Source organism: Sceloporus occidentalis, unplaced genomic scaffold, assembly GCF_023333645.1.
Source record: "Sceloporus occidentalis isolate IW3139 unplaced genomic scaffold, rSceOcc1.0.p SCAF_1, whole genome shotgun sequence".
Lineage (NCBI taxonomy): Eukaryota > Metazoa > Chordata > Lepidosauria > Squamata > Phrynosomatidae > Sceloporus > Sceloporus occidentalis.
In genome coordinates this window covers 251,118,539-251,136,859 of record NW_028316981.1, presented here as the reverse complement: position 1 = coordinate 251,136,859, position 18,321 = coordinate 251,118,539, and the positions used below count along the sequence as shown (strand labels likewise).

At 39.6% G+C, this 18,321-nt stretch overlaps 1 protein-coding gene across 2 annotated transcripts in view; it reads left to right on the top strand.

Moving 5' to 3' along the window:
- The window catches only part of SRFBP1 (serum response factor binding protein 1), a 68,041-nt gene that overhangs the window by 25,021 nt on the left and 24,699 nt on the right, over positions 1-18,321 (top strand). For both annotated transcript variants that reach the window (XM_089491764.1, XM_089491753.1), the window contains exons 2-3: positions 348-436; positions 7,265-7,337. In XM_089491764.1, coding sequence (XP_089347890.1) covers positions 348-436; positions 7,265-7,337 — 162 coding nt within the window. The remainder of the gene's footprint in view (positions 1-347; positions 437-7,264; positions 7,338-18,321) is intronic.

Below are 18,321 nucleotides of genomic sequence, written 5' to 3'. Positions count from 1 at the left end.
AGGTGTTCTTGTAGTAGAGTGGGTATATAAATGGACAAGTAATACAAATAATCTGTTTTGGACTGCAGCCTAGCCTACATCTAAGAATATTAAACAGGCGTGCATAGGAATGTCTTGGTTTTTTCATAGCTTGTTTCCATTAAGAACTCAGACACATTTTTGGATTATTGGTTTGTTTGTTTTTTCAATTGGTTGAATGATTTGGAAGCAGTTTGATTCTTAAGAGAAATCTGAATTATGGCTTTTGTTAAGCAAGGGAGCTTACTATGCTAAAAACTATTTGTAATCTTGACAATATGTGTGATGTTCTGCATTATATTTTATATGATGATTTTTCTTCAAAACAGGTTGTAAAGATGAGAAAAGAAGTGAAAAAGGTTAGAGTCCTCACAATTCGCAGACTGACCAGACACATTGCAAAGCTAAAATCAAAAAAGTAAGTTTAACATGTTTTCCTGGTTTTTCCCCCCATGTAAAGCAGACTGTGACCAAATCCTGAGTTGCCTTATATACTCATGTATACATCAAAAACGTATGCTGAAAAACCTGGGTCAACTTACACATGGGTCAGTGCGGTATATCTGTCCACTGCAGTGTCCCTTCTGCCCTTTTATAATGCCTGCTTGAAAATAATGGGGGTGACAACTCTTTGGCACTTCCCCATTGCAGGGGAGAGAGCAGAGGGTTCGTGCTTCTTTTAGGCTTTCTGCAGATGGACTAAGTTCTTGCCTTAGTCTGTCCCAGGAAACCCTGAAAGAAGCTTCTATTTGTTTTGGTCTCTGCATGGCTTTGGCAGCTCTTTGGAGCTTCCTTGCCAGGGTGGGGAGATTACAGGAGATTGGAAAAAGCTGAAAAAAAGCCCCAATCCCCTGCTCTCTCTGCCCCAGTGGTGGCTCTTTGGAGCTTTCCCACTGGGTCAGAGAGATTAGAAAGAGTCAGGAGAGGCTGAAAAAAGTCTGATTCCCTCTACTGTCTCTGGTGGCCTTTCCCCACCACAGCAGAGAGAGGTCACTTCTCTGCCACAGTGTGGAAATACCAAAGAGTTGTCATCGCTGCTATTTTTGTGCCCAGGTGTTGCAAAAGGCCACTGGAGAGAGATGAAGGAGCCAGTGCTTCTCTTAGGCTCTTCACTTTTATAGATGAAAATCTTTCCTTTCACCACTGTACCATTATCACCACTGTACCAGGATTCACCACTGTATAAATTACGCAGACCCCCGTAATTTATGTTCTTGATAAGAACTCTTGCAAGCTCCATATTTATGTTCCTGATAAGAACTCTTACAAGCTATGTATTCATTTCCACAAGGATTTCTACAGATTCAAAAGTATTTCATCTTGAAACCAAGTAGCATTTTGCATGGCCTTCACTTTACTCATTAGGAACATATCTATGTTTACCTTGATTAGTATTCCTTCAGACTCAGATAAGCCATTCACTATGGACTAAACACTCTTCAGATGTACATGTTTTGCTCCTTGTCCTGGCCTTTATTTACATTGCCTGTAAAGATAAAACTTTGGATGTTTTACTGCCTTTTGGCTAATCACAAGGTAAATATTTACTCACAAGAAGCATAATCTATTACATTGTATTGTGAGATGGGTATCATATATTGTATATTGGTTGACAGTTAGATACTACAGTCCGTCCTTGCCTTACGCGGGGGATCCGTTCCGGATCCCGCCGTGTAAGGCGAATTCCGCCTATGCTCGAGCCCCATTGGAAACAATGGGGCTCGTGCGCGGTGGCGCGGGAGCGTGCGGGGCGCAATGGGTGCACGTGCCCATTCAATTGACACGGGTGCGCTGTACCAAATTTTGTATATTGGTTTTTATATAGAGTATATAGGGTTTTTATAGGTTATATGATTACAGAGTTATACTGTATATAGTTTATTATAAGACTATTATTTCTATAGATTACTGCTATACCCGAATGGTCATGTAAAGACCCATTTACAGTTGTCCTATCTTGTCTGGCAAATGGCACAAAGCTGTGTCCAGTGATAATATTCAAAAGGAAAAAGATGCCAAAGAACTTTTAATTCAGGCAGGTGTAACTCTTCGTGTTTACCCTAAAGGCTGGATGGATGAGAAGGGGACTAAATTGTGGGGTTGGCAACCAGGCACAGGCTAAGATCATATCCATAGTTATTGGTGTGGGATTTGTTATTATTATTATAGTTTATTTCTATAGTACAGTAAATGTACACCGCGCTGTACATACAAATGATCAAATCAATAAACACAAAACCATGCACATGCCACTCAGAATGTCAAGGATGAAGCAAAGAATATAGTGACTATGGATCACATGAACTTACCGCTGACACAACGTTGCCCAAACATTTTGGCAGCGACGCCGGAGGTGGGGTCATCTGTCGCACTTCTACATAATTTGAGGCTTCCCGCTTTCCTTGTGTCACTGAAATGTTCATGGGGAATCCTCGGAGAAGCCATTTTTTAATAACGGAAGATTTCATTATTAAAAAATGGCTTCTCCAAGGCTTTCCCGCAAACGCTTCAGTGACAGGAGAGAAGTGGGAAGCCTCAATTACCTAGGAGAAGCACAATGGATGATCCTTCCTCCAGCGGTTCTGCAATGTTTGGACAACGATTTGGCAGGGGTAAGAGCTCATGTGATCAGGTCCGTAGTTAGCAATGATTCCAGATTATCTAACATTGATACTGCAGCCTTTGAACTTTGTCTCAACAAGCCTTTCTAGGAGCAATATGTGGCAACAATGAATATGTTCTGCTGAAGCAAAGTTAACAAAAGGAAGGAACCTGATGAAACAAAAGGAAGGAACCTGATTTGGTAGCAAAATGGGTAAAGGACACTTGGTATTAAATTCCACCAGAAATGATGAAAAAGTCATAGAATCATAGAGTTGGAACAGACTGCAAGGGCCACCTAGTCCAACCCCATTCTGCCATGCAGAAAATTTAAATCAAAGTATCCTCGACAGATCGCTATCATTCCTGATGTATAACATTAGCAATTCTGTGGATGGCACAGAAGACAATGTCATCTATGAATACAAAGTTTAATAAGCATTGGATAAGGATTCAGTGGATTACAGATAGTGCAGGCAACATTTATGATGATTATGTAATTGTTTATATCCTTTGTTACATGTCCCTTAATTTTACTCTTTACCTATCCATGGGTCATATCAAAATCCATAAGTTTGGCCCCAAAACCTGCCCTCAATTTATACATGAGGTTGACTTACACATGAGTATATATGATAGATGTGATTCCCTCATCCATGCAACATGAATGGCATAAAACAAAACCAACATTCCCCCTATTTCTGTCTGATTTTTAATTTGGAGTACAGTAAGAAATTACTATATCACAAGTCATTGATGACTTCTTGCGCTTTCCACCATAGACTTCTTGCGCTTTCCAGCTTGGGCTCTACTGTACTAAAAAGTTTCTATGAGAACTTTATTTGACATGAAAATTATAGTTGTGTCCTCTTTGTTCCCTTTCTTGGTGAACTTTCTATAGTTCTGTCTTGTTTGTTGGAGGTAGACTCATTCTCCATCATTAGTCTCAGATGCCAGCCAGTTCTATGCTCTGAGAGTATCAAAAGTTTTTAATATGAGTTTGGGGTATGGTAAAAAAGAGGAAATCAAGCAAATTCAAGTCCTTGATGTTACACAAGCTGAATAGTATCTGATTTTGACAGATGGGCCTCCCTGGCTTTACTAATACATTCGTACACAAACATAATTCCCTGGATAATGGAAGAGGTCAGGGTGAATGTGTGTGTTCCAATTTGCAATCTCAGGGGTCATTCTCACTTACCATTTAATTTGGTTCCTGATCCGAATTGATGAATCGGTTCAATCCAAGACCTAATTCCCACTAGGTTTGTGCCGATTTCATTATTTCAGATCAGGCACCTGGGGCCCTCCAGTGCAGCTCCGTTCCAAGGGGCCTAAGGAAAGGCCGCCCATGGCGTCATGCGTTCCTCCTCCTCCTTCTGGACCACTTCCCCTGTGGGGTCCTTCCAAAGGCCTTGTGGGCAGCCTGCACTGCCTCTCCCATCATTCCCTGCCGTTGACGTCTGGCGCGGCGGTGTGGGGCCTGTGGGCCTTGGTGCTGGCAGCGGGGCAGCCCTGGCAGGAACCCTCTTTGCTGCTAGAGGAGGAGGACACCCTTCTCGCGTGGTTAGAGGTAGGAGGTGGCAGAAGGAGGCCCGGGGCAGAGAAGTCAGATGACGGGCAGAGGCCCAGCAGAGAAAGTAGAAACCGGGCGGAGAGGCTGGAGAAGGGGGAATGCTGGGGTGGATTTGAATCCACCTAGTTCCCATTGGGCTGAATTGATTTATTTGAAAAGGAGCAGAAAAACCCAGCGTCTTTTTGATGTGGGTTAAATGGATGAAAAGCATGGTGCCCCTTTCCGAATTGTTCCAGCGATTAAGTGGGAACCATGCCCGTTTAAGCCAGATCGTATTGGATCACGATCCAATCTAAACCATAGTGGAAATGAGGCCTCAGTCAACTGGCAGTTGGATCCAAGTGTTCTGCCTGACAAGAAGAATGAAGCACTCTTCCTTTGGTTGACTTAGGTTCCCTGACCAATGACATCTAGTATGACTTTGCTATATAACTGTTAAACAGGAAATAAATAATTCTAGAAAGAATAGCATGCACAGTTCTACAACATATTCATGGGAAGGCTTTATTACTTCTAAATTGACAATTAATTATAAGTTTGGATATAGCATTAAACCGTAGTTCAGTGTCAAAGAAGTAAACCTACTTGAGTCTTGGAAAAAGTGCTTCCTCTTCCCACCAGTAGATGAGGCAATAGTTTCTAAAATAATCAAAGTTTGTTATTGCATTCAGACTGTTAATTTAAACAATGGTTTGATATTGGATTTCCCACAAAATGAACTCAGGCTTGCTAGAGAGGTTAAGAACAATAAAAAGGGCTTTTTGGATATGTCTGTAGCAAAAGGAAGGAAATGGTAGGGCCACTGCATGGAGAAGATGGCAAAATGCTAACAGAGGACAGAGAAAAGGCAGAATTGCTCAACACCTTCTTTGCCTCTGTGTTCTCAGAAAAGGCAAAGGGTGCTCAGCCTGAGGATAATGGAGCAGAGGACAGGATAGGGGAAATTCAGCACAGAATAAGTAAAGAGATAGTTCAGGAATACCTGGTTAATCTAAATGAATATAAGTCTCCAGGACCTGATGAAATACATCCAAGAGTATTAAAAGAACTGGCAAATGTAATATCGGAGCCATTGGCAGTAATCTTTGAGAAGTCCTGGAGAACAGAAGAAGTGCCAGCAGACTGGAGGAGGGCAACCATTGTCCCCATCTTCAAAAAAGGGGGAAAAAAGAGGATCCCAGCAATTATCGTCCAATTAGTCTGACATCTATACCAAGAAAGATTCTAGAGCAGATCACTAAATATAGAGTCTGTGAACATCTAGAAGGCAATTCCATAATCACAAAAAGTCAACATGGGTTTCAGAGAAACAAGTCATCCAGACAAATCTAATCTCTCTCTCTCTTTTTTTTTTTATAAAATTACCAGTTTAGTAGATTAAGGGAATGCTGTGATATAGCATATCTTGATTTCAGTAAGGCCTTTGACAAGGTTCCCCATGCCATTCTTGCAAACAAGCTAGTGAAATGTGGGCTAGACAAGGTAACTGTTACATGGATTTGTAATTGGTTGTCTGGCCGAACACAACTGGTACTCAATAATGGCTCCTTTTCATCCTGGAGAGAAGTGACCAATGGGGTCCCACAGGGGTCTGTTCTGGGCCTAGTGCTATTCAACATCTGTATCAATGACTTGGATGACAGAATTAGGGCCATACGTATCCAATTTGCAGATGACACCAAACTAGGAGGAGTAGCTAACAACTCAGAGGACAGGATCAAAATTCAAAATTACCTGAATAAACTGGAAAGCTGGGTCAAAGCTAACAAAATGATATTCAACAGAGAAAAATATAAGGTATTGCACTTAGGACAGAAAAATGAAATGCATAGATATAGGATGGAGGATACCTGGCTTAAGGAGACTACATGTGAAAGGGATCTGGGAGTCCAAGTAGACCACAAGTTGAACATGAGTCAACAGCGTGATGAGGCAGCTAAAAGGGCCAACACAATTTTAGGCTGCATCAATAGAAGTATAGTGTCGAGACAAAGGGAAGTAACAGTGCCACTCTATTCTGCTTTGGTCAGGCCCCACCTGGAATACAGTGTCCAGTTCTGGGCGCCACAATTCATAAAGGATGTTGAGAAACTGGAGTGTATCCAAAGAAGGGCAACTGAAATGGTGAAGGGTCTGGAAACCATGCCCTATGAGGAGCGACTTAGGGAGCTGGGGATGTTTAGCCTGGGGAAGAGAAGGTTAAGAGGTGGTATGATAGCCCTGTTTAAATATTTGCAGGGTAATCATATTGAGGGAACAAGCCTGTTTTCTGCTGCTCTAGAGAACAGGACCCGGAACAATGGATGCAAGCTACAGGAAAAGAGATTCCACCTCAACATTAGGAGGAACTTCCTGACAGTAAGGGATGTTTGACAGTGGAACGCTCCCTTGGAAAGTGGTGGAGTCTTCTTTGGAGGTCTTTAAAGAGAGGTTGGATGGCCATCTGTCAGGGATGCTTTGATTGAGATTTCCTGCTTGGTAGGGGGTTGGACTGGATGGCCCTTGTGGTCTCTTCCAACTCTTTGATTCTATGATTTCCCCCCATGAGACTTAAGCTAACCATAGTCTGACTACAAACATGACAAATCACACATAGTTCAAACCAGAAAGTGGATGTTTTCAATTTCATCCATCAAACAATGCTGAGAAAAGGGCATGGCCAGTAATTTGAAAAATATCAGAAACACGCATTGAAAATATTTCTCAGGTGCATTGTGCATCTAATACCACTATCTTCTTGCTACCAGAACTATTTATTTATTATATTTTTATTTTGTTATTTAGAGTAAAGCTATCCTATTAAAAAAGTCAATAAAATGTGTGAAACAAATACTAAACAATTAAAGCAAGTTCAACAAATTAATAAAAAAACGCTATCTCTTTCTTGTGTGGCCTGGTGGAAGTTCATATTTCCTAACACGATTGGGGATAAAGTCAGTTTTGACTTAACCAGATCTGTGTGATCGTATTTTATAGGATTAAATTTTGAAAGGATGATTGATTGAGCGGAACCTATAGCCATGCTGTTACTAACACACACAGTAATAATTAAATACTTTCCTCTTTCAGGGGCACTGAAGATGCAGTGTTGAAAAACCATAAACGTGTACAGAGGTTACTAGAAGAAATTCATGCCATGAAGGTAATGCCAAGCATTATGTCTATAATAATATCTAGAACATCTGTGTGGGTCATCTTTGAAATGTCTGTCAAATAAGCTTGTTTTAGCTCTTGTGTGGATGGCTGTAAGTATAACTTCTGGGAGAGTACCAAACTGCAAGCTTTGTGGCTATTTTAAATTTTTGCTTTACTGTTTATTAGTGTAACTGTCAAGGTGCTAGACAAATTTGACTTTTTAAGAGTTGCCAAGCTAAATAGTCAGTTCTTTCCAAGAGCAGTATGTGCCTCAAGTTTTAATTCCTGAACTAAACTATTACTGTTGAATGCCTACGCTGCTCAGAAGCATGGATCACCATTTTGGTAGTTGACATCATAGTTCCTAGTCTTCCCACATGCCAACTCCTTACATTTTTGTGTGCTGCTGTCACTGCCCTAATGTGCAAAGCAGTAACTGACAAAATGAATTGAAACCAAAGTATTTCTTCTGTAGCCAGGGCATTCATTAGCATTTGCATGTCTCTTTTACTTGTTTTACACGGGCATCCTGGCCCATTAGATACCTGGCAGACTCCTGCATAACAGAACTCTTCTATAGCAATGAATAGCATAATTATACAATGTCTTTTCTTTGTTCAGTGCTTATACTTTTAAAAGTCAAACTACAAGGACAATCTTTGAGGCTTAACCATAATATTAAACTGCAGGAATTTGTTTTTTCCTTGTTAATGAATACTCAGCTTTCTCTCATCAGTAGATGGACAGTACTAATTTTATAGTTCATACTACTTCTTGCAAGTATTTCAAATTTAGAAATTCTCCCAACATTAGTGAAAAGTAGATTAAATATTGTATTCAACACTGCCTGTTGCCTGTAGAATATCCTAAAACTATATGGACAGCATGTAGCAAACGCTTTGAAAATTTTGTATCTTTTTTCAGTGCTATTGTTTCCTTATTTTCACTATTTTGTGTTAACTTTTCTCCGTGCTTTTGACACAGGCTGATGCCATGAAAGCAAATATAATAGCAAAACAGCTTACGTTGCCTTTTATATATCCTGTTTTGTTTTGTTTTTACATTTTGCCAAATTTATCTGAGTGAATACTCCAAAATCCAAGGAAATGTAAGGTGCAACTGGGTGCTATTGTTCCTTCTTAGCTTTGCAGCTGAATGTTTATTTAAGAAATATACAGTTGTGTATTATAAGTATACATCTCCTCCTCTTCCCCACCCCAGAAACCAAAAATGCAAATTCTTTGTACCATTTTTTTCCTATTCAGTTTTCCACTCTACAGAACTCATTTTATAGCAGTTTCCTCATAGGGAAAGCTATCAGTTATTAGTGCTACAAGTGAGCTGCCATAGAACTTAAATTCTATGAGTGTTCACTTTATAGCAATAGCAAGTACATTTCTATACTGCTTATCTGTGCACTTAAGCACTCCCTAAGCAGTTTACAAAGTGTAAGCTTTAATTTCTCACAAAATGGTTGAAGAACATTTGCCAGGTGGGTGACCCAACACTGCCTCCTCATGTCCTAAGGCACATAAACTTATCTTGGCAAGAATGGGAGTGACTTCTGAAGATAGTACTGGAGCTAATCCCTGGTGGAAACTGACAATGTGTCTTGCCATTTCCATTTGGCAGAAGATCCATCCATGGTGGGCAAAAACATTCCTCTGGAGCATTCTTTCCTTGCCTGACTTTCAGAGCTTTGTACTAGTTTGCAAGATTAAGGTGATCAGAACCCTGCTCACATTTGTTGTTGCTGTGTGCCCTCAAGCTGTTTCAGACTTATGGCAGCCCTAAGATGAACCTATCATGGGGTTTTCTTGGCATGTTTCTCCACAGGGGGTTTGCCATTGTCATCCTCTAAGGCTGAGGGAGCATGACTCGCCTAAGGTCACCCTATTTGCAAACAATGAAGCAAGTGGACTCACTTTTGCAGCCAATTTTATTTGAAAGTTTACAAGATTCTTGTTTCAAAACTTTTCTCTACTTGAGGTTAATTATATTCACAATCCTTTCATGTTTGGCTCTTTAAAAATATGCTTAAGGAAAAAATGAGGGGCATAAACTAATTCAGCTAGAAAATGATTTTTTTTCACTTGAACTGCATAAAAGTTCTATATGAAGTCACTTTTTAGCGTGTGTGTGTGTGTGTGTGTGTGTAAGTTTATTGTTTAAATCTAAAAGCCGTCACAATATAAAATAGATCCAAACAGTAAATACAAAAACAGTATTAAAAAAAAACCAAGCCACAAAACCGACAAATAAAACAACATGGTAAAATTAGTAAAAGAGACCCATCAACAAAAAAGAATAATACATCATAAGTGATAAAATGATAAAAACATAAAACTAGAATGGTTCTGGTCACTTTTTAGTACTCATATGTTCAGACTAGATTTGTCTGACAAATGTTAGAAACGACAAGTATTTTCAGAATACAAGCATTCTGTTTGATGTTAACAGCTGTAGGCAGTGTTCATTCTGAATTATTTACTATCAGTTGTCCAGCCACAGGATAGCGTATATATGGTAGCAACTGAGAAATTCCTGTCATTAACCTAACTATAGCAAATTTGTTATTACACCAAAATGGGTGAGTGGGCCTAAGAAACTTTTCTCCTTGATGTTTACACTTCATTTTTATTAAGAAAGACTAATAGATTTTTGAAGTAATCAGCTGTTTTAAAAATATTCAGAATTGTAAACTGAAAAGCTAGAAATATCCTTCATTTTGGGGAAACAAGATTGGTTAAAAATTCCAGCTACGTGGATGAAAAAACTGGGTTAATTGTTTGCAGGAGTTCTTGAAGCTGTTGGAACAGAAAACTGTTTTTAGATTCTTCAGTGTTCATTTTGCCAGAACTGTATAAAAAAACTTATTTTAAAATACAGGAAAGAGACAAAGAACACTGTGATCTTAGCTAGTTCTGCCTCTCTACGTGATTTATTTCATGGATGTCAAAAATAGCAATGAAAGGTATAGTGTGAATAAAGGGCATGGATCACAATATTCTTTGCCTTCCAAGATATTGTAACTAGGAATTCATAGAAACAGTTATTTATTTTATTGTATAATATATTCCTAATATATTACATAGTATAATATTTCATATAAAAATGATGGTGTTCAGCAATAAGCATTCTGGTTCAGTTGTCTCTGAATTATGATGAAGAACTTGGAAGAAATTGGCCATATCATTTTGCAGCCTTGTCCAGAAACAGAATTTTTCTTCTCGCCTTGACTGCAGTTAAGAGATTTGTTAATGACAATTAAAGATGTTCCATGAGTAATCTGTATCCTCACTTAGGATAAAACAAGTTGTGAATCCATGTGCATGTGAACATAAATGGAGAGCTAATAATCAGTCTCCTAGATAAAACATCCTTTTGTATGTCATAGTAATATTTTAAGCCAGGATTTGTCTGAGAGTTCTTGCCTTGTTAATTAGCAGTGTTTTGGAAAATAGTTTTATTTGGATCACAGAGTAAGTGAAGTAACAGCTGAACTATTGTTATTGTTGGTAACCAAACAACATTTTCCCCCTGGCAAACATCACCACTGAAGCAAGAATTATTTTTATTTATTTTCAAATGCTGGATAATGATAAAGAAAGTATAAGCTTCAAAAGTTGGTAATGAAAAGTAAGGGATCTCTTCTGTTTCCATTTTACAAAATGGTATGCATATGGTGCTGCAATTGCAATAGTAGTGGCTAACAATTACTTTTACATCTGTGCCAGTGATATACCAGAAAATCCAGATTACGATACTTGGAAAGTCCTACAGAAGACTGGCTTGTGATACCATTTTCTGTCATAAGCATTGATGACTGTTTGGTCTCTTCTAGTCTTGAGCTATGTTTACAGTATTGATTGGATTTACTGCTAAAAGGATTCTTACTAAATAAATAACATTTGGTCTTCTCAATGACTGAGCCCAGGACTGAACTTGGATGGTTGGATAACACTACCGTACTGGATGATGCATAGACTGCAAATCTTGGCATGCTAGCTATATCTATTTCTGTTGCAAGAATGCAATAGTATCCCTTAACATACTTCCAGGGCTGCTCATTAATATTAAATACTGTATTAGCATTTCCAAAGTCATTATTATTAGAGTTGCTGCTTTTGAAATGATTTAGGTAATACAGTGGGCCCTTGGTATTTGCTAGGGTTTGGTTCCAAGGCCCCCTTGTGGATACCAAAATTTGTGGGTGATCAAGTCCCATTATATACAGTGGCATAGTAAAATGGTGTCCCTTATATAAAATGATAAAACCTAGGCTGAGGTTTTTTTTTTTTTGGGGGGGGGGGATTTTCAAACCATAGATTGTGGAATCTGTGGGTTCAGAATCCATGGGTTCAGAATCCAGCTGTACTAATCTTGAAACTTAATGTGGGGTATTTTTTTTACAGTTTATATAGCCTGTTGGTAAATGTGTACTCTTTTTTGCTTTTCAAAATAGGGTAATCTTGCCTGTATAAAGATATAGAATGTTTGTTTTAAGTAGCTGTCAGCTGTCCCTTTTTAAAGAAATAAGTCAATACAATTGGAAATTTTTACATTAATTTTAAAATGAATTGTTACATTAAAATAGATATAGAGCTAGCATCCATCTTATATGTCTATTGTTCAGTAAATCTTTGTTATAACTTGCTTTAGTTAAGGATTTTAAAGAAGAATATTGGTCATGTAATTACAACCTTCAACCCAGCATAACACTCATTTGTTTATTCAGCGGTGCAGCCACCTTAGGAACCCAAATAATAAACCCTGGGAATGGATTAAAGAGTTTTGGAACAGGATGGCTGATTGCTGTCTGTGTGAACTGCCCAACAAAAGTGGCCCCTTGTTATACGCTGGTGTTCGGTTCCAAGATTCCCCGTGGATAACAAAATTCGTGTATGCTCAAATTCCATTAAATATAATGACATAGCAAAATGGTGTCCCTTATAAAAAATGGAAAATCAAGGTTTGATATTTGAAATTTACACTTTTTTGAACATTTTCAAACCGTGGATGCTTAAATCCGTGTATAAAAAATCCGTGTAGAAGAAGGGCCGACTTTATATCATAGTAACTAATACAAGTCCCATGTCTTGCAAATACAGTATTTGTTTTGTTTTGTTTCAAAATAACTGCATGATAGTTGATCAGCCCTTGGCAGTACTGCTTAGAGCTTTTCAAGGGAGAAGATCGTAAATCATCTACCTGGTAGCTGTAGTTCTGTGTGACTTCTAAAAGAAAACATGATTTTGGAGGACCTAGGAGGCTACCCTATATGGAATCAGAGTAGTCTAGTATTGTTAACTTTGCTTGGGAGCAGCTCTTCAAAATTTCAGGCATGCTTCTTTTCTAACTTTACTTGCAGATCCCTGGTAGTCTCTGGTTATTTTCCATCCAAGAAGTAATTGAGCCTAACCCTGCTAAGCTTCAAAAATCAGACAAGAACCTGTATGTTCAGCATTGGATGGTAGTGAGGCTACACTGTCTCGTCTGCCTGGCTGAGGGTTAATCAAGATCAGTGGCAATTAACAATATGTAGCTATTAAGTCCAGTTTCCCTGTCTATACCACTCAGATGCTAAGTGGCCCATCACATTTAGATCTTGAGTTAGGCTTTCTCAACTGGACCTTTCCCTCCAGTAAGTAATGTGTTTGGTATGCATAAGGATAGGATAGTTCTGATGCATGGTCAGGATTATTTTCAGCACCCCGCTCAGGATGTTGGGATTGTTCTAAATGTGTGAAATAGTGTTTTTGATTAATTATATGCATCTGGAATAATTGTTCACGTAAGTGCAAACCATTTCAGAAATATATTAGAAGAAACCCATCTATGCTGAATTGCTATGATTCACCTCCAGGTCTACAAAAGAATCTCTACTATGGTTTATGTACTACTTTCTTAAACATAGTTTATATTTCGTCATTGTTGTGTGCCTACCAGTTGTTTCTGACATATGGTGATCCTAAGGCAAACCAGTCACAGGGTTTTCTTGGCAAAATTTGCCTTCCTTTGAGGCTGAGAGAGTGTGACTTGCCCAAGGTTACTCTGTGAGTTTCCATGACCAAGCAGGAATTCGAGCCCTTGCCTCCAAAGTAGCCAAACCACTACAACATGCTGGCTCTTGGTTCTAAACATAGTTTGTGTTCTGTAATTGGTTCTCTTCATGGTGATACAAAAGGAAGTCTGTAGGAGGTCAGTAGAGTATAGAGATCACAGTCACATATACATCATCCCTGCCTGCTCCTTTGTTGGTTTGAAATGAAGTAAGAAAGTAATCTAGCTGCTTATTGCATTGATATAGCTACCACCTAGAACGGTGGACAACTTCCATCAACTTTACCCCACATTGCTGGTGTTGAGGATAGAAGTTGCAGGCCAGCAACCTCTAATTCTCAAAGGCTACAGGTTGTACACCCCCACAACCTAGAAGCAGGTAGTGATGTCAAAACTAGGAAAGCTTATTAACATTTTATCCTCGATGTTGCTTAGACTTTAAATTTCATCCCTCCATTGTTGAAGGTAATATGGGATATATTTCAAGTAAAAATTAAAAGATACAGTCCCAAGCAAATGCTGACACTGAAAACTAAAGGATTTCTAAGGAAATGGAACATTGAAATGGTATAATTTTGGCTTTTGTGATTACCCCACTGAATGATGTTATGACCTAGCTTTTTCCTTTTCTCTAACTTGTTTTTTGTAGCATTGATAGCCAAAATACTTCCCTACAATCAGTTGAGAATGGCAATTTGAAGAACTACTGCTTTCAAAATTACCACAAAATTACTGTCTTGCTAACTGATGCCTGCATCCTAGGAGAAAGGCAGTGAATTATTTTTCCCATATGTGACTACTGCATTGAACGGGAACCTTTTGAAAGTTTTTAGAAACTTTCTAAAAAGCTCAGATCATAATTTCCAGTTTAAATTTTAGACTGAAGTCATTGCTTCAGTTTTGTCTTCAAGTCATCTTAACTCATAAGGGTAGTCTGAGGGAAGGAAAAATACGCATTGTTAAAATGCCTGAAGTTAAATTGTGGCAGAGGAGGAAGAATGGCTTTGTGCTGCAGTATTTGAGGGGAGTCATCCCCTATTGGCAGCTGGTGGTGTGTGTGAATTACATAATCGCATCTGCCTTCAATTTGTAAACTGGTGCAAGTCACACTGTCTTTCTGATTTCTCTGGAATAGAGACAGTTTGTCCTTCACCCATGCTATCCTTTATCTGGAATCTCATACCAATAGAATGAATAAACTTGTTTTATAATGAATATACTTTTGGGTTGTTTTTTTTTTATGAGCATGCACTCTGTTTTTTCAGATCTCAACGGAGGTTTGCTCAAATAAATGCAATTCTTCTTCAAATCTAGTGCATGTCATTTCTGTATCTTGATTGGGCAAGGGGGGGGGAAGAAATTTTAACGAAATGTTTTAAAAACAGCAGAAAGTGGACTTTTTGCAATTTCCAGTTCTATAGGGAGAGGGGGCAGTGCAGCCCACAGTGAGTCTGTGATGTATGAAAAATGGGCCTTGGACCCTCTGACGTTGCCCACTTAATTGCAAAGATGATATAATATTAAATAAATTGCATACAGTAGCATCCATGGAGGGGTGGTTCTAGGATCCTGTGCAGTTAACTAAAAACACAAATGATCAAGTCATTAGCAATGTACCCTAGGGCAGCCACAGAGGCAGTGAGAAGCCCTGGCTGCCAGGTGAATATTCACTGGATTCCCACACCTCTTGGGAGCCACCAGCCAGCCACCCACATCTGTCTTTGGTATGAGTGAGCAAAAGCACCTTTGAAGTGGCATCTGTAGTGCTTCTGCTCTTAGATACTGAAAATACAGAAATAGTAAAATAAATAAATAATACCTGAGATCTAGTGCAACCAGGCTGAGAACTGGTCCCAGGGCAAGCAGTGGCAAGGCCTGGCCACCAGGCTTGTGAGGTGGACAGCTGGTGGGCTCTCTGGAAATGGATTACAGAGATGTGAACGCTGGGCTAGAATGCAGAGATTTGTAAAATGGTGGTAGGCATGTATTTACACCAAGCACTAGGATTGGGTTCCCACCATTTCACAGACCCTCACATCTCTCTGCAGCCTTGCATTTGCATCTCCCCACCCCCACCTCCGCTTACACCTCATTTTCCAGCATTCTGGTAGTGACTTCCATGTGGATAAGTCCCTTTTTGGACAGGGAATAAAGGGATATTCTTTTGCCCTTGTGCTCTGTCCAAAATCATCTTGTGTACAACAGTCTCAAGTTTCAGAAGCGGGGGTGGTAGCAGTGGTGGTACACCCTGGACACCGGGCATGCATTCTGCATACTCCTTCAGCTCCACTGAGCCCACCAGCCACTCACATCCATCTTTAGAATGAAAAAACAGAAGCTCTGCAGACACACCTGGAGCTTGGCTGGTTCCCAGGAGGTGGAGAAGCTCAAAGGATACACACATGGTGGCTGCGGCATGCCATCACCTCCACTGCTGCCTTATGCCATATTATTAATAGGGATTGACATCTTTGTACAGTATCAGATTTGTGTCTCTGACTTCAGGGAGCCCACCAGCCACCTGTTTTGCATGCCTGAACAATGTGTGTCTGGCAGCCAGGCCTTATTTTTTATTTATGGTATTTATACCCCGCCCTTCAGCCCTAAAGGCTATCAGAGCAGCTTACAATTATTATTTTTAATTAGACGGTTCCCTGCCCTCAGGCTTACAATCTAAAAGACACAATACAAAAGGAAAAGGGAATGGTGGTGGGAAAGGGGATGAGGTCCAGTGGTTATTCTCTCCCTCTGAGGCCTGGACCAAGGCAGATGGACTGGAGGGAGGGCTCTTCTTCTTCTTCAGGCTAGCCCTCATGGAGCTGGGCCTGCCTGTTCACTCCCTCGCAGGCTGAAGGATGACAGTTATCATGGAGGGAGGGCTCTCTTTCTTCAGGCTAGCCCTGGTGGAGCTGGGCCTGCCCGTTCACTCCCTCACAGGCCGAAGGATGCCTTGCTTCCTCCTCACTGCTGGCTGGGACCAATTCTCACTAGGTCCCAAGTATTTTATTTTACTGTTTCTGAATTTTTAGTCCATTGTTGGTTAAATGCACAGATATGGAGCCTGTTGATATGGTGGGCCCACAATACATGATTACTTGGAAGTGAGACCTGTTGTGTGGAACTTTATTAACCATCATTCACATAGATAAAAATACTCACTGATTTCAGGAGTGTTTTTGACCTCTGTGACAATGACAATATATTGCAGAGCATAAAAATGTCCAAAGTGCATAGGCATGTTTATGGGCATAGAGTTAAGGGTGTAGCACAGTAACCATGGTGGCTTAGTAGTTAAGACGCTGACTGACCATTGCAAGGCTGGCAGGTCAACAGGTCGAGACCTAGGCATTGCATAACTAGGTGCGCTCCTGTCACTAGTCCCAACTTATGCCAATTTTCCTGCCTTCATGCTCTGAATATAATATATGGTACCCTTCTAGGACAAAAATAAAAGCCGCATTTTGGGCTTCTGTTTGCACTGGATTGGGGGCGTGGCGTGTGGCTGCTGCATCCCCAACCCAGTGTTTCGAGGAGCAGTACAGGGTGCTGCACCTGAATGGGCTGTTTGTACAGCCCCTTACTCCCATCACCCATCTTTGAGCGGACAGAAAAAGTCAATTCTGAGTACTCTCACTGGCTTTTTTGCATTATGTTTCATCTACAGAATGACATGAGATATTTTAAGATCTAAAACATTACATTGTGTGGAACAAAATTACCCTAGTGGTAACATACAGTACAGTGGCCCATGGGGATTGGTTGCTCAAGTTCCAATAGTGTCCCTAATATAAAAAGGCAAAATCGAGGTTTGTTTTTTTGGACTTTATATATTTTTAAAATATTTTCAAGCCGTGGATGCTTGATTCAGTGGATAAAAAGTTCCATAGAAATGGAGAACTGACTGTATAATTGTCCCAACTGTTTATTTGTCTGTGCTGGGCAGCATTGCCAATTTCCAGGGAACCTGGGGAATTTAATTTATTTATTTTTGGGAATTTTGACTGAATATTCCGGTAAATATTGGGGAATTCCGGGAGTTTTGGATTTTGGTAAAACATTCTGGTAAATATCTTCAAGGCTTGTTGGCAAAACTGGTGCTGGTGGAACAACGGACATAACAGTTGGCTGAAATTCAGGGACATTATTTAAAAATTTTCAAGTGACGAAACTGCAAAATGCTTCCCTTGTACATATATCTTTATGTGAACTGTGCAACAAAATGTGGTTATGGGGTATTAAAATGCCCGGCCTGGAATGGCAAGGTTAAGAAATGGATTCTTAGCATTTTAGCCAAGCTAATATTTTCCTTTCTATTATATGTATCTGTCTGCTGTTTCTTCTGTAATTCCATTTTGATGGTGTTAAAGTAATGAAAATACAGTAAAATATAGTAATAAAAGTTTTAAATACATCGGGATGGGTAAAATGTATCCCGTTCAGCAGAGTTAAGTGAGGGATTATGACTAGTGTTATCCACAACCATACAGCTGTGCACATATAACTAAAGCTTGAATATTTTACTTCATCTGTACAACTGAGGAAGTGGATTGTTACATGCAAAAGCTTGTGCTAAAATAAGCTGATAGTCTTAAAGGTGGCACAAGTCTGCTTTTTTGTTGTTCCTCTCTTCTTTTCGTACTGAAACTAGCATAGATATCCTTTGAAAAATAGCATCTTTAGAATCACAGTGTTTATATATTCTTTTGTTCTCTTGTCTACAGAATGTAGCAATATGTCCACACCTACCTGATGTGTAAGTAAAAAATAATAGTTGTGAGATTATTTCTTCAGATTTAAAGAACAGTATGTCCCTAGTACACAAGGTTGTATTCTATGCCCCATTTAGTCTCTCAATTCTGAAATGCATTTGGTAGCTATTCACATTTTATGGGTAACTCCTAGAGATGGTGGCGTGACACAGCCAACAA